The sequence below is a fragment of the Ailuropoda melanoleuca genome, chromosome 16 (assembly GCF_002007445.2).
Source record: "Ailuropoda melanoleuca isolate Jingjing chromosome 16, ASM200744v2, whole genome shotgun sequence".
NCBI lineage: Eukaryota > Metazoa > Chordata > Mammalia > Carnivora > Ursidae > Ailuropoda > Ailuropoda melanoleuca.
In genome coordinates this window covers 91,229,013-91,243,501 of record NC_048233.1, presented here as the reverse complement: position 1 = coordinate 91,243,501, position 14,489 = coordinate 91,229,013, and the positions used below count along the sequence as shown (strand labels likewise).

The 14,489-nt window shown below is 57.9% G+C and overlaps 2 protein-coding genes across 18 annotated transcripts in view; both read left to right on the top strand.

Annotated features, from left to right (window-relative positions):
- The first annotated feature begins 4,705 nt into the window (after positions 1–4,705).
- On the top strand, positions 4,706–11,954 carry NLRP6 (NLR family pyrin domain containing 6). 4 transcript variants are annotated; one of them, XM_002930623.4, is made up of 8 exons: positions 4,706–5,013; positions 5,693–5,973; positions 6,197–6,235; positions 6,523–8,257; positions 9,099–9,194; positions 10,320–10,490; positions 10,596–10,763; positions 11,238–11,954. In XM_002930623.4, exons 1-8 carry the CDS (start codon positions 4,985–4,987, stop codon positions 11,374–11,376), a joined length of 2,658 nt encoding a protein of 885 aa, XP_002930669.1. In that variant the 5' UTR covers positions 4,706–4,984; the 3' UTR covers positions 11,377–11,954. The 4 variants fall into 4 exon arrangements, with proteins under 4 accessions (XP_002930669.1, XP_034500810.1, XP_011215751.1 ...); XM_011217448.3 differs by having other exon boundaries at positions 4,707–5,013; positions 9,102–9,194; XM_034644919.1 differs by lacking the exon at positions 10,320–10,490 and having other exon boundaries at positions 9,102–9,194.
- Positions 11,955–13,232: 1,278 nt separating this feature from the next.
- Positions 13,233–14,489, top strand: part of PGGHG (protein-glucosylgalactosylhydroxylysine glucosidase) — a 7,319-nt gene continuing 6,062 nt past the window's right edge. For 9 of the 14 annotated variants that reach the window (XR_004621183.1, XR_004621182.1, XR_004621179.1 and 6 more), the window contains exon 1: positions 13,895–14,128. The gene's annotated coding sequence lies outside the window, so the exon portion shown is untranslated. The other 5 variants (XM_034644923.1, XM_034644922.1, XM_002930624.4 and 2 more) reach the window with 3 other exon arrangements.

The window sequence follows — 14,489 nt, the reverse complement described above, 5'->3', positions numbered from 1 at the left end:
GTATGAGAAAGTTCTTATTTCTCCTTCACTTTAGTATAATGCCATTGGATACAGAATCCTAGGTAGGTGGATTTTTTTTTCTTCCAACAATTTAAATATCTCATTCCACTCCCTTCTTGCTTGCATGATTTCTAAGAAAGATCTGATGTAATTTGTATCTTTGTTCTTTGGTGGGCTTTCTTTCCCTCTGGCTTCTTTCAAAATTCTTCTTTGAGTGAGACAGGAAGGCTAGAGAGGACTGGGACTGAATATTTTCCTTCCCTCAGTAGTTTAGGATGTATTAAAATCCGTATTGGAGACCCAGAGTGTAGACCATGTGAAAACACTGGAAGAAAACAACTGTCTTCAAGTCTGAGAGAAATGCGTTTGAAGAAACCTGCCCTGCTGACTCGTTGATCTGAGCTTGTAGCCACTAGACCTTCTGAAGGCTAAGAGACAAGACATCTACCTCTAAAATTCCCAGTGTACAAGAGTATAAAAGGAACAGAATCACTGCAATGAAAACCCTCATCAGAGAAAAGGGCAATGAGAACCACCCAGGCTGCCTGGCCAGCTCCTACTGGATGGGCACAGCAAGGACTCCCCAGTTACACTAATTGACTTTGGGATGTCAAGCCAACCTTGCACTACGGGGATAAATTCCACTTAGCCATGGTCTGTAATTCTTTTTATATGTTAATGATTCTGTTTTCTAGGAGTTTGTTGAAGATTTTCTGTGTCTCTATTGATCAGGGATATTGGTCTTTAGTTTTCTTGTGATGTGTTTGCCTTGTTTAGTATCAGGGTAATATGGCCTCACAGAATGAGTTGGGAAAGTATCCTTCTCATTTCTATTTTTTGTAAGAGTTTGTGAAGGAGTCTTTGTAATGCTTTAAATGTTTGATAGAATCAACAGTGATGCCATCTGGGTGTGGACTTTTCTTTGTGGGATTTTTTCTTTATTATCAATTCAATCTCTTCACTTGTAAATTTATTCAGATTCTTTCTTTTGAGTCCATTTCAGTAGTTTGTGTCTTTGTAGGAATCTGTCCATTTTAGCCAAGTTATCTAATATTAGCACACAGAGGAGGGGGTCAGTTATAGGTCCATTTTTTCCTCGTCTTTCCCACTCCTCCAGAAAAGGTTTTCTCTGAGGTCAAGACGTGAAGTGGAATGCTCAGAACAGGGAAGAAAGTATTCTGGTGAGGGTATGAGCACTCAAGAATGAGTCTTTTCGAAGGCAGGAGAACTAAGGGGAGGGGAACCCCCAAAGGAGGAGTGGGTGATGCTGAAGGCACCAGAGGGACCTCATCAGCAGCTGCCATGAGGACAAATTGTGAGAGAGGATGAAATGCTCAAAGGTTTTCCTCAGTTTTCCCAGGTAGCAAAATCCCTGTGGGAGGGAACTCTGAGGGATTTCACGGTGCAGTCTAAGTTACTTGGTAAAGACTTCAAGATTGTGCCTTTGGAAGAGGTCCTGCTCAGCAGCTAAACCTGGGGGTGACACAAATGCAGAATGAAAAGGCACAGTTTGCCCACACCACTCCCCCATTTCCTTTCCTCGCCTGCTTACCCCTTTCTAAAAATGAAAGCCCTTGGCCTTCTCCACCCCCCAACTGCACCCCTCCACCTGTTCCCAACCTCCGCTCCTCATCCCCATGCTTCCACAGCTCAGCTCACAGCAAGGCTCCCTGATTCTGGCTCCCATGATCAAAGCCTTTTCCAGGGTTGTTATCAGCAGCTGCTGAGAGTTTGTGGGGCACAGAATCCACTTAAGGAGGGTCCATCTTAGGAGATGGGGATGACCTTGACATCCCAAAATCACAGGCCTCAGGGCCCTTCCTGTGCTGATTATGGCAGAACACACCAGAGCAGATGCACGCACTTCCTCCAACCCTATGCTATCTCTGACTTGCCCCTCTCAGTCCCTTTGACAAAAGGAAAAGAGCACGCATCTCAAGGAAAAGCTCATGGTCAGAGTGTCAAGTCCTGGAGAGAGGTGAGCGGAGTCAGAACCAAAGTGGGTTTGGAAATCAGGATGTCCTCGGTGACCCAGAAAACAGAGCTGCCCAGAACGGGAGCGGTGGTGACCACCGACACCTAGAATGGGCAAGGTAGAGGTATGACAGCCTCACTCGTCTCCACCCTCGCTGTTGGAGTGCCATTACCATGCCACTCTGCAGACGAGGAAACAGAGACACAGAGAGGTTAAGCAACTTGTCCAGAGTGATCCCGCTCTTGGGTGGTGGAGGCAGGATCAGATCCTGACATTCTGGCTAGGAGACTGTGCTCTTGATGACGGCCCCTTCTGCCTGACAATGGAAGGGAGACAGTGCCGCTGGAGAGAACCTGCTTTCAAGAAATCATCCTGTGGAGAGGAAAAGTGAACGTGCATTTAGGAGAAACACAGCACCGGCCAATGTGGGACCCCTGTCTCTGCCTGCAGGAGTGGGGGCATGTGGAGCCTCTCAGGGTTGAAATGGGGCTCAGTGAGGGGTCCGTGAGGGGTGCACTGTGGCCCAGGGCCCTGCAATGCCCCCCGAGCTGAGAAGGGCCCACGTTCGGTCCACGGTTGAGCCCTGAAACACTTAACGTTTGTTGTCCATCTGTTGTTGCTTTGCTTCCGCAGAATCCCAGCCACGCCAGAGGAGCTAAGTCAGGAGCCAGCAGGTCAAGGGAGCCGGGACCTCATACGGAGCTCTCGACAGTAGCACCCCCACCCCCAACCTCTCCTGGCAGCTGACGCCCAGCTCTGCTAGGTGTTTGTCCCCAGGACCCTGATTCCAAGGAGAGCAGTCCACTCCTCTGCTTTGTGGACTGTCACCCTCACCATGGCCTGGAGTAAGGGTCTTGTCCGCACTCTGGGCCCTGCCCCACGTGAAGCTGCTTCAATACGCAGGGCAGGTGCACCGCCCCTACCTTTCAGTGCTCTGTGGGGACAGTGAGATGTGTTCATGTTCACAAGAGTCCTTTCAAAGCACAAAGCGTCCCCTGCCCCTGTGTGCTGGCAGCAGCCCCTCCAGGCTCTCTGCTCCCAACCCTGCCCTGTGTCCAGGGGCTGCCCAGTGTGGAGGGTACTCAAGTTAGATGGGTGGGGCTCTGTCAGGAATTTGGGGAGTAGGAGAGAGGGAGGGTGCTACCCTGGGGAAGATGTGAGTGTGGCTCAACAGAGCCATACCTCTGAAAGCCTGAGCCCTCTTCAGGCAGACATGTGGTCTACTTGCCTTAAACAGGGAAAAAAAAAAAAATCAGGGAGAAATGTTCATCTCTGTAATGCTAAGTGAAATAAGTCAAGCAGAGAAAGACAAATATCATATGATATCTCTCATCTATGGAACATAAGAACTAGGATGATCTGTAGGGGAAGAAAGGGATAAAGAAAGGGGGGGTAATCAGAAGGGGGTGAAACATGAGAGACCATGGACTATGAGAAACAAACTGAGGGCCTCAGAGGGGAGGGGGGTGGGGGAATGGGATAGACTGGTGATGGGTAGTAAGGAGGGCACGTATTGCATGGTGCACTGGGTGTTATACGCAACTAATGAATCATCGAACGTTACATCGGAATCCGGGGATGTACTGTATGGTGACTAACATAATATAATAAAAAATCATTAAAAAAAAAAAAAAAAGAAATGTCATCTCTGTGAGTCCCCTCCTCCTGGTGGAGGGGGCAGCCAGAATAGAGGCTCCCAGGACTCTGGGTTCTCTCCCCAAAGGGCAGTTCTCGAGGCTCCTGGTGGAAGCAGGAATGAACACAAGGATGGCTTATGGCCAGAAAGGCAGTGACAATTCCAGAACACCTGTTCTTGCAGACAGGTTCCCGGTAATGCTTAGAGAGATACTGTGTTCATTTTCTGTGGCTGCTGTAAAAGCTGCAGCAGACCTGGCATAAAAGAGCACACATGTACCCTCTCCCGTTCTGGAGGTCGGAGGTCCAAAATCAGTTTCACTGGGCCGAGTTCCATGGGTTGGCTGGGCCACACTCCCTCCAGCAGCTCTAGAGGACATGTCCTCACCTTGCCTTTTCAAGTTGCCTTTCCAGCTTCTAGCGCTGCGTTCCTTGTGCTCCTTGGCTCGTGGCCCTTCTTCCCACTTCAGGGCCAGCAGCCTAGCATCTTGCTTCAGTGTCACATGGCCTTCCTCTGGGCCAAAGCCCCCTCTTCCTCTATCCATGATACTTGAGATGACATTTACAGCCCATCCGGATAATCCAGGACCATCTTCGCATCTCTAGAGCCTGATTCCATCACATCTGCAAAGCCCCTTTTGGTGTACGAGGGGACCTTCATAGGTTCCAGAGATTAGGACTTGATATCTTTGGGGTCTATTATTGAGCTGACCACAGATACACTCACACAAACACAGCGTTAACATGGCCACAGACACACACACGGGCAGACACTGTCAGTAGAACCCACATTCATTTTGTCACACATGGTCCCACATCAGTCACACACACTCCTCACCTCCAAACCTCTTCCCATCAGCCTACTCAAGCCAGGTCTGAGAAGTCACAGCGCTCTTCCCTGGCCGACATGACAGCCTTGTTGCCCTGAGAATATCTTACAAGTCCCAGTGTCCCCTCTGCCTCAGAATCTAACTTCTGTCGAGGCCTTCAAGCTGAAGGTCTAACTCTGAGCCAGCCACTTCCTCCACACATCCCCCCCTGCTCTGCAGTCACCTGCTCACAGCTCTGCCTCGCTGCCACACCCTGTGGGTTTTCAGAGTACGGTAACTAACGGGGAAAAGATTAGAAGAAAATCAAAGGTCACCCAGCAAAACTCTTAAAGGGTGGTTGTGTGCATGTGCCCCAGGGCCTGAGTTTGGGAGCTTGCAACCGTTGGACGGACATCTTCGTGCTGGCTGCCTGAGAGCACTTGGGCCTAGGGCATGGACGGGGCTGGACAACTCCCCTAGAACTTGGCTCCAGTCAACCTCGGGAGAGGTCACCTTTCTGATCCCTGACTCGGCCCCTGAGTGCTAGTCCTAGGGGCCAGACTCCATGGACCAGCCAGAGGCCTTCTGCTCCAGGTGAGTGCTGGCTTTCAGGGTGGTCACTGGGGAGTGCTCTAAGGCCTCCCCTCTCGCTGCTGACGCCCTAGGGCTTCACACCCCCTTATCCGCAACCTTCCCCCAACATCCCCCAGGTTCAGGATTCTAGGGACTCCCTCTGCACAGAGGGCATCCCGTGGGTCTGTTCCCAGGAGGGGCTCAGACTCAGCCCCTGGTGCAAGGCCCCCAGCCTGGGCCCCGCTAACAGGTGCAGTGAGACGAGTGTCATGGAACACAGTCGCTGAGGCCAGCTTGGCTCGCGGCTTCCAGGGAAGGAAAGGGAAGGGGGGAGAGGAAGGAAAGGGGAAAACGCAGGCCCTGGTAGTTACCTCATCTGAGGGTTTGGACCTGGCCTAGCCACGTGAGTGGGAGGAACAGAGCAGGAAGGCGCCCCCTAGCGCTTGGGTCCGCGGTGGCCAGTGCCCCCTTCACCACCCCACTTCCCCACCAGGCGGCAAGCCTTGGAGCAAAGCCCACCCACCCCCTCCACGACTTCCGTCCCCGCTGAGCGCTACCAAGCGTTGCCCTGCAGTCACCTGGAGAAACGCGGCTGCCTCTGAGCGCCCCGACGCCGGGGTCGGGTAGGGTGGGAGGCGGGGCAGGGCTGGGGTCGCCGAAGCCACACACGCGTTGACCCCTACCTCCCGCCCGCGCCCAGCACCGAGTTCCGCGCGGCTGCCGCGCGAGAGCTCCTCCGGGCCGCGCTCGAGGACCTGAGCCAGGAGCAGCTGAAGCGCTTCCGCCACAAGCTGCGGGATGCGCCCCTGGACGGCCGCAGCATCCCGTGGGGGCGGCTGGAGCGCGCGGACGCCATGGACCTGGCGGAGCAGCTGACCCAGTTCTACGGGCCGGAGCCTGCGCTGGACGTGACCCGAAAGACCCTGAAGAGGGCGGACGTGCGCGACGTGGCGGCGCGACTCAAGGAACAGCGTCTACAGCGTGAGCGCGGGGTCGTGCGTGGCGAGGGTCCCTGCCTCTCCGTTCGCTTCCGCCCGGGCAGGGTCTGAGCCTCGGGCCACCATCCTTCCCACTTCCCCGTCCACAAATTCACTAGCCCCAGGGCTCGGATCCTGGACGCTCTTGAGTGTGGCCCCAAGTCCCTATTGCGGCCCCGCCCCGCCCCTGCACGTTCTGCAGGGCTCACCACTGGTCTCCCTTCCAGGGCTCGGCCCCAGCTCCTCGGCGCTGCTCTCCGTGTCCGGTAGGTCTCCCTCAGTCCCAAGCACAGGCCCCAAGCTGTCGGGGCGGCGGCGGGCGGGGGGCGACCCTCAGATTGCAGCGCGAGCGTCCTCTACACGGCTCCGAGGTTCCCGACAGCTGTTCCCGGGGAGGACAATGTGTGGGAAGGCTGGCTGGGGCGAGGGGCTGGGGTTAGCTGGGGAAACACGCCTGAGCCTCATGTGTTGGGGAATGGCCCTTGTCCTCCCCGCCCCCCACGCACACGCCGTTCCCTCTGCTCCCTCCGGCCCCTCTCCCGGCCCCCACCAGAGTACAAGAAGAAGTACAGAGAGCACGTCCTGCAGCAGCATGCCAAGGTGAAGGAGCGGAACGCCCGCTCGGTCAAGATCAACAAGCGCTTCACCAAACTGCTCATCGCGCGCGAGAGCGCCACGCTGGTGGACGAGGTTCCGGGGCTCGCGGAGGAGCAGGAGCCAGAGCGCGCTCGGCGCTCGGACACCCACACCTTCAACCGCCTGTTCGGCCGCGACGGAGAAGGCCAGCGGCCTCTGACCGTGGTGCTGCAGGGCCCGGCGGGCATCGGCAAAACCATGGCGGCTAAGAAGATCCTGTACGACTGGGCGGCAGGCAAGCTGTACCACGACCAGGTGGACTTCGCCTTCTTTTTGCCCTGCCGCGAGCTGCTGGAGCGACCGGGCACGTGCAGCCTGGCCGGCCTGATCCTAGACCAGTGTCCCCACCGCAGCGCGCCCGTGCGGCAGATGCTCGCGCGCTCCGAGCGGCTGCTCTTCATCCTGGACGGCGCGGATGAGCTGCCGCCGCCGGGGCCCGCCGAGGCCGCGCCCTGCACAGACCCCTTCGAGGCGGCAGACGGCGCGCGGGTGCTGGGCGGCCTGATGAGCAAGACGCTCCTGCCCCATGCCCGCCTGCTGGTGACCGCGCGCGCCACCGCCCCCGGGAGGCTGCAGAGCCGCCTGTGCTCACCGCAGTGCGCGGAGGTGCGCGGCTTCTCGGACAAGGACAAGAAGAAGTACTTCCACAAGTTTTTTCGGGACGAACGGATGGCGGAGCGTGCCTACCGCTTCGTGAAGGAGAATGAGACGCTGTTTGCGCTGTGCTTCGTGCCCTTCGTGTGCTGGATCGTGTGCACTGTTCTGCGCCAGCAGCTCGAGCTCGGCCAGGACCTGTCGCGCACGTCCAAGACGACCACGTCCGTGTACCTGCTCTTCATCGCCAGCGTCCTGAGCTCGGCGCCTGCCGCCGACGGTCCCCAGATGCAGGGCGAGCTGCGCAAGCTGTGCCGCCTGGCCCGTGAAGGCATCCTCCGGCACAGGGCGCAGTTCGGGGAGAAGGATCTGGAACGACTGGCGCTTCGCGGCTCTAAAGTCCAGACGCTGTTTCTCAGCAAGAAAGAGCTGCCGGGCGTGCTGGAGACGGAGGTCACCTACCAGTTCATGGACCAGAGCTTCCAGGAATTCTTCGCCGCGCTGTCCTACCTTCTGGAGGATGAGCGGGATCTCAGGGCACCGGCTGACAGTGTAGGAGCGCTTCTGCGGGGGGACACCGAGCTGCGCGGCCACCTCACGCTCACCACGCGCTTCCTCTTCGGGCTGCTGAACACGGAGCGCATGCGCGACGTCGAGCGCCACTTCGGCGGCGTGGCTTCCGAGCGCGTGAAGCAGGAGGTCCTGCGGTGGGTGCAGGAACAGGGCCAGGGCCGCCCTAGGGCGGCAGCTGAGGGGACCGAAGAGACCGAGGAGCCAGAAGAGGAGGAGGGCGAGCTCAACTACCCGCTGGAGCTGCTCTACTGCCTGTACGAGACGCAGGAGGGCGCCTTCGTGCGCCAGGCGCTGCGGGGCTTGCCTGAGTTGGAGCTGGAGCGAGTGCGCTTCAGCCGCATGGACCTGGTCGTCCTGAGCTACTGCGTAAGGTGCTGCCCCGCCGGGCAGGCACTGCGGCTGGTTAGCTGTGGACTGGTCCCCGCGCAAGAGAAGAAAAAGAAGGGCCTGCTGAAGCGGCTGCATGGCAGCCTGAGTGGCAGCTCGTGAGTCTACGGGGCAAGGTGGCCCTCGTTCACAGGCCCTAGGTGGGGGGAATGTGTGTGCCCCTGCATCGGTCGGGGGGCGTGGGGCACGTCCACACCGGACGCCTACTCCCCCAGAGGAGGATCGCACCCCCTTGCAAGGCAGCCTCCCAATGTCCATCTGTCCATCTCCTTTCCCAGGGTGCCCTTCCCATGCCAACGCCCAGCTGTCCACATCCAAGGCAAACCTCCTAGCATGGCCGTGCGGCCCTGGCCCAGCTTTCTAATAAGTTCTGGAATACACTATGCCTGCTGTGCCCTGAGCTTTGAACCTGCTGTTCCCTCCACCCAGAACGCTCTGTTTGCTGCCTGTTGTCTGTGCTTTGCCAGGCTCCCCCAGCTGGCCTGGGACCCCTGTGGCTCCAGAAGTGCCCCATAGACCGCTGTATGCCATGACATCTACCCAGGTCTATCCCCTTCACCAGAACCTCAGCTCCTTCGGGACAAATTGTCTTAGCTCCAACCCAGACTTGACCCAGAGCTCAGCATCTGTTGAGATAATGAACGTCAGGATATTGGCAGGGGCAGGGGCTGGGGACGCCCACTGCAGGTGCAAGGATAGACCCACCTCGGAATGTGAGTGACATGCCGCCCCACACGGGCTGGACTCACATAGACTGCTTCAGCGGGGAGGTGCACGGGCCCCAGCTCAGAGGTTTCACTCTGGGTTTGGAGTGAAGAGGGTGGAGGGGCCCTGGCTCAGTTTGGGGTTGAGGGCAGAGGCAGCTCTGACCTCAGGAGCACTGGAAAGAGGTAGGGACTGGAAGGGTACGGGTGGGCTTCACCTTGCTCTCTCTCCTAGCAGTTCACAAGCCACCATGAGAAAACCCCAGGCCTCTCCACTACGTTCACTCTTCGAGGCCATGACTGACCAACATTGTGGTCTGAACAGCCTGACGTGAGTGGCCATGCCCCCACCCCTCCTTTGGAAGGCATGGAAAGCAGGATACTCTGGGCAGGGACAGAGGAGTAGCCCCGTCTGGAAATGGCTGAGGGGACAGGCTGAGAACCTGTGGCCTCTGGTGTCCCGGGCTGGGGTCAACAGGCTGTGCCCACACAGGACGGAGGAGGAAGGAGGGGATGGGGACAGGGGCTCCAAGACCAGCTTCGGTGTCAGTTAGGAAGGAGGGTTTGGCCCCAGTTTGAGTGGAAAGCATGGTGCAGCTAAGCATTCTGGGGGAGGGATAAAGAAGACCAGAACATACTTTCCTTCCAAAGAAAGGAAACAAACAAAGGAAGGCTGCTAGGTGCTATTGGAAAGTGCTGGGCAGGCCCCCCGAACTCTTACAGGCAATGGAGGGAAGTACTGAGGGCACAGGCTCTGAGTCCTGGTTGCCTGCCTCTGAGCCCTTGGGCAAGTCAGTCTGTCTGAGCTTGTTTCTGCCCCTATGAAGTGGAGCCAGCAGATTCTGCCTCAGAGGGTTGGTATGAGAATTAATGTGGCAACACTGAGTACATGACCTACCACCAAGCAAGCAGAAACGAAGAGAAGCTGAGGAACTAGTACCGGTGGGGCATGGTGACATGGCCCCTTAGCTGGGTGGGGGGTACTCCAGCAGCCCGAAGATAGACAGGGGGAGCCAAGAAGGCGATCGGCACATTTGGCCCATCGATTCTGCCCCTGACTGAATGTGTGAAGATGTTCATCACAGCATTATTTATAATGGCCAAAGAGTAGAGACGCTACAAATGCTCAATTGTTAGGGACCGGATAATTGAATAAACTATGGCCTACCTTAACTCGATGGACAAGGACATGCAATTAAACACGTGGACAGTAAGGTCTAAGGCAGTGCGCTGTGTCCTAACGGAAAAGCGGAGTGCAGTCCGGCACTTGCACATATGGCCAAGGCTCCGCAGGCACACATGTGGCGACAAAGGGTGAAGGAAACTCTGTTCCTGTGGAGCCAACATATCGCCAGAGGGGACCTCAGCCACCCAAGGACGGGGCAGTTTGCAGAGCTGGGGTATGGCAAGGCAGCCAAGGGGCCTGAACACAGACCCGTGTGCCTCTTGACCACAGGCTGTCCCGCTGCAAGCTGCCTGACTCTGTCTGCCAAGACCTCTCTGAGGCCCTGAGGGAGGCCCCCGCCCTGAGGGAGCTGAGCCTGCTCCACAACCGGCTCAGCGAGGCAGGCCTGCGTGTGCTGAGTGAGGGCCTGGCCTGGCCCCAGTGCCGGGTACAGAAGCTCTGGTGAGACCTGGCCTGGGAGAGACTAAGGAAGGGGCCAGGGCAGGGTCGTGAGCCAGGGACGGGAGGGGGAGTGTCCGCGGCAGTCCTGAGGTTCCCCTTCCCCAGGGTGCAGCAGCCCGGCCTCCAGGAAGCACTCCGGTACCTCATCAGCGTGCTCAGGCAGAGCCCAGCGTTGACTACCCTGGACCTCAGTGACTGTCACCTGTCAGAGTCCATGGTAACCTACCTGTGTGCGGTCCTACAGCAACCAGGATGCCGCCTGCAGACCCTCAGGTAGAGGCAGGGGTGGGAAAGGTGCTGGGGACTCAGCCTCTCGACGGTGGGTTGGGCTGGGTGCCTGGGGACTTCCCCTGGACCCCTAAGTGGAACCCCTCCCAGGGCCCCCCGAGCGACCACACTCAAACCCAGCCCCTGGAGACCGGTGCTCCAAAGCCCTGGCCCCAGCCCCTGGCTTCAGTCACTCTACCAGACCAAATGTCCATCTGTCATCTGGTGCCCATGGCAAGTCTGGGCCAGTGATCCCAACACCCTGTTGCTCCCCCAAAGGCTCTGGCCCCCAGCCCCTAACCCCTTCCCCCAGTCTCTGATCCCCCTGCCTAACCACCTTCTGTCACTGCATGCCTTTAGCACAGCCCAGGCCAACAGCCCCATCACTGCCCCCACACTGCTGCCCTGTTACTGTCCCCCTAGCCTTGGCCTCAGCTTCCCCAACCTACTCCCACTTGTGTTCTGTGTGCACGGCTACAGTCTGACTTCCATGGCGCTGAGCGAGCAGTCACTGAAGGAGCTGCAGACAGTGAGGACGGCAAAGCCAGGTCTGGTCATCTCCCACCCAGCACTGGACAGTCACCCCAGCCCTCCCACAGGATTCAGCAGTGCCCTCTGAGGCCCTGAAGGCCAGGGGAGGACTCTAGGCAGCCCTACGGAGTCGACTTCCTCATCCCAAGGGCAGGAAGGTGTTGCTCTCTGCTCTGGGCAGCTCTTTGGAGCCTGAGGAGCTGGGGGCAGGCAGGTGGGAGGCGAGGACACATGTGGTCCCTTACCTGGGGAAACAGAGCTCCCAGTCATCGAGCACCTACCCTGTGTTGGCCTTCACCTGGTGTGTTCAGTGCAGAGCGACCCCTTCACTGATCCCATCCCATCTGCACTATGGGCCCCACAGCCCCAACAACTCTGTCCCTGGTCACGGGAGAGCAAGCAGCGGCTGACCCCTGACCAAAGGTGGGCAGGTCACCATTCCTCCCCAGGAATTTGGGTCTTGGCATTGGGAGCGAAGCCATCCCTGAGGTTGTGTAGTCCCAGTCCAGAGGTGCCCGTTCACCTTCTAGGTCTTCAGGGATGGAGACCAGGAGAGAGGGGAGATGGAGCAGCAGCTGGGACTCTGGCTGGGAGCCATGATGGCACGGGTGGTAGACAGCCTGCCCCCCACCCCATGCACTGATAATACATTCTCCTTTGGAGTCACTTCTGTTGATTTCTGTTGCACGTGGCCAAGCATCCTAACAAGTGCTTACAATCTTTCCTTTGGTCCCCAGTCCACCTGTATGGGGTGGGGTTGTGTTCCCCATTTCCCAGATGAGGGAACTGAGGCTTAGGGTTCCAGCCTGACTGCAGGAAGCTCTGAGGCGAGGCCTGGCTTTGATGAACAGGGCCAGCAGTGGACAGCTCCTGAATCCTGAGGTCTCTGCTCTACACTGCAGGGCTTGACCAGCTCCTGAGACCTCAGTCCAGGTGGATGAGAACCATGGGAGTCAGTGCCTTCACTTCTCGGGGGAAATTCCCTTCCATAATCACCTTTCAAGTCCAGCCATTCATTCCACAAAACAGACCAACCTCCCCCTCCTGAAACCTGGCAGGAAGACGGACAATAAACATGTATAGACAGGGGCCAACCAGTGCTTTGGGGAAACATAAAGTAGGGCAAATGAGGAAGGACAATGGAGCCAAGCAAGGCTTCCCTGTTACAAGTAAGGGGTCTGTGGAAGCCTAACAGAGGACAGGGCATTTGAAAACAGAAGGATGTGAGGCATCAAGCCCTGAGAATATCTCGAAGAAAGTGTTCCAGGTAAAGCAACAGCCAAGTTCAAAGGCCGTGAAGAGGAGTGTCTTAGCCAGCTCGCCTGCCATGACAAAATACCATAAACTGGGGGGCTTATCAAACACAGGAATTTATTTCTCACAGTGCCGGAGGCTGGGACGTCCAAGATGCCAGTCAATCTGGTGTCCGGTGAGGACCCTCTTCCTGGCTGCAGAGGGCTGTCCTCTTGCTGTTTCTTCACACGGTGGAAAGAGCAGGCTAGCTCTCGGGCCTTTTCTTGTAAGGTCTCTAATCCCACTCTTGACAGCTCTTGACCTAATTACCTCCCAAAGGCCCCACTTCCAAATACGGTCACACTGGTGGATCTGGGGGCACACAGTCAGTCCATAGCATGCTTGGACTGTTACAGAAGCGGCAAGGAAGCTAGAGTGGCAGCAGTGGACTAGGCGAGGGGGTCAGGGTGGGTTCAGGAATGCTGGCTGGCCTGTCCTCCAGGTGAGGTGGGCACCACTGGAGCCTTCTTTTTTTTTTCTTTTTTTTTTTTTTTAAGATTTTATTTATTTATTTGACAGAGAGAGACAGGCAGCGAGAGAGAGGGAACACAAGCAGGGGGAGTGGGAGAGGAAGAAGCAGGCTTCCCGCCGAGCAGGGAGCCCCATGCGGGGCTCGATCCCAGGACCCTGGGATCACGGCCTGAGCCAAAGGCAGACCCTTAACGACTGAGCCACCCAGGCGCCCCCACCACTGCAGGCTTCTGAGCAGAAGGCACGGTCTGCCCAATCACTCTCCGGGTGGCTGTGGCTCGGTGTTAACAAGGACCATAGAGGGCTGAGCAGAAGCAGAGTGTGGACTGTGTTTATCCAAGAAGACGGCTTGGTCTTGGAGCTTGCAGTGGGACGGTGAGAGCTGGCAAGCCCTGGCAAGTGCAGGACAACAGGACCTTTGGTTGGAACTGTGTGGGGGGACAGAGGGGACCTGAGCAGCTGGACCAAGGTGGAGTCTCCAGCACCTGTACTGGGGGAGTTGCAAGAAGAGCTGGTTTCCAGGGACACGTTGAATCTGAGTGTCTCTGGCGGGGCCCAGTGGTCAGAGCACAGACATGTGGGTCAGGCCAGGGCCAGAGAGGCAAGGAGACAGGCCCAGGGCCCAGCCCTGGAGCATCGGGGTGGACAGGTGGGGGAAACGAAACGGAGTCTGAGAGCAGAGGCTGGGGAGAGCCAGAAGGTGGGGCCAGAGCAAAGGGAGGGACTTTCCCTGGGGGCTCACGGAGGGAGAGACACAGGAAGCCGAGACCGGACGGGGCAACCGTGCACCAAAGGCCCCCGCCGCTCTCCTATCCGTCCCTGGACACATCCCTGAGGTCAGAGTTCCAAGTGGGCTCCTCACGCAGTTTCCTGCGAGCGCCACCCGCGCACCGGTAGCACCGGGTCTGCACACGGACCCACGCGCCCGGTCGCCTGCCCAGCTGCCCCGCCCTGCGCGGCCCTGGGGGCGGGGACCGCAAGGCCTTCCGGCGACGGGGCGGCGGCAGGCTACTTCCCGCTGCGGCCTGGAGGGGCGACGCTGAGCGGGCTGGAGCCGGGGGACCTACAGGGCTGCGGTGAGCCCCAGAGACCCTCCCCAGCCTGCCTCCCGGAGCTCCGGCTCCTTCCCCGCCCCCGCCCCGGGACCGCGCTCCCGCACACACACCACCCCTCCCCCAAGCCAGCCTTCTTGAGGGCGACTGTCCGCGAGACTGAGGCCTCCTCACGCCCCACTAACAGGTCGGGGCTCGTGGGGGTGCGGCTTGGAAAGAGCTGGAAGGACTCGAATTGAGACCCTACGGTGGGGGTTGGGGGACCCAGCTGGGTCTCCGGAGACCAGTATTAGGAGTTTGAGCATCTCTTGGGGTTGAAAGTGTTTCCTGGGGCAACTCAAAAGTGAGGTCTCTGGAAAATCGGGGCTGCCCAGGTGGCCCACCC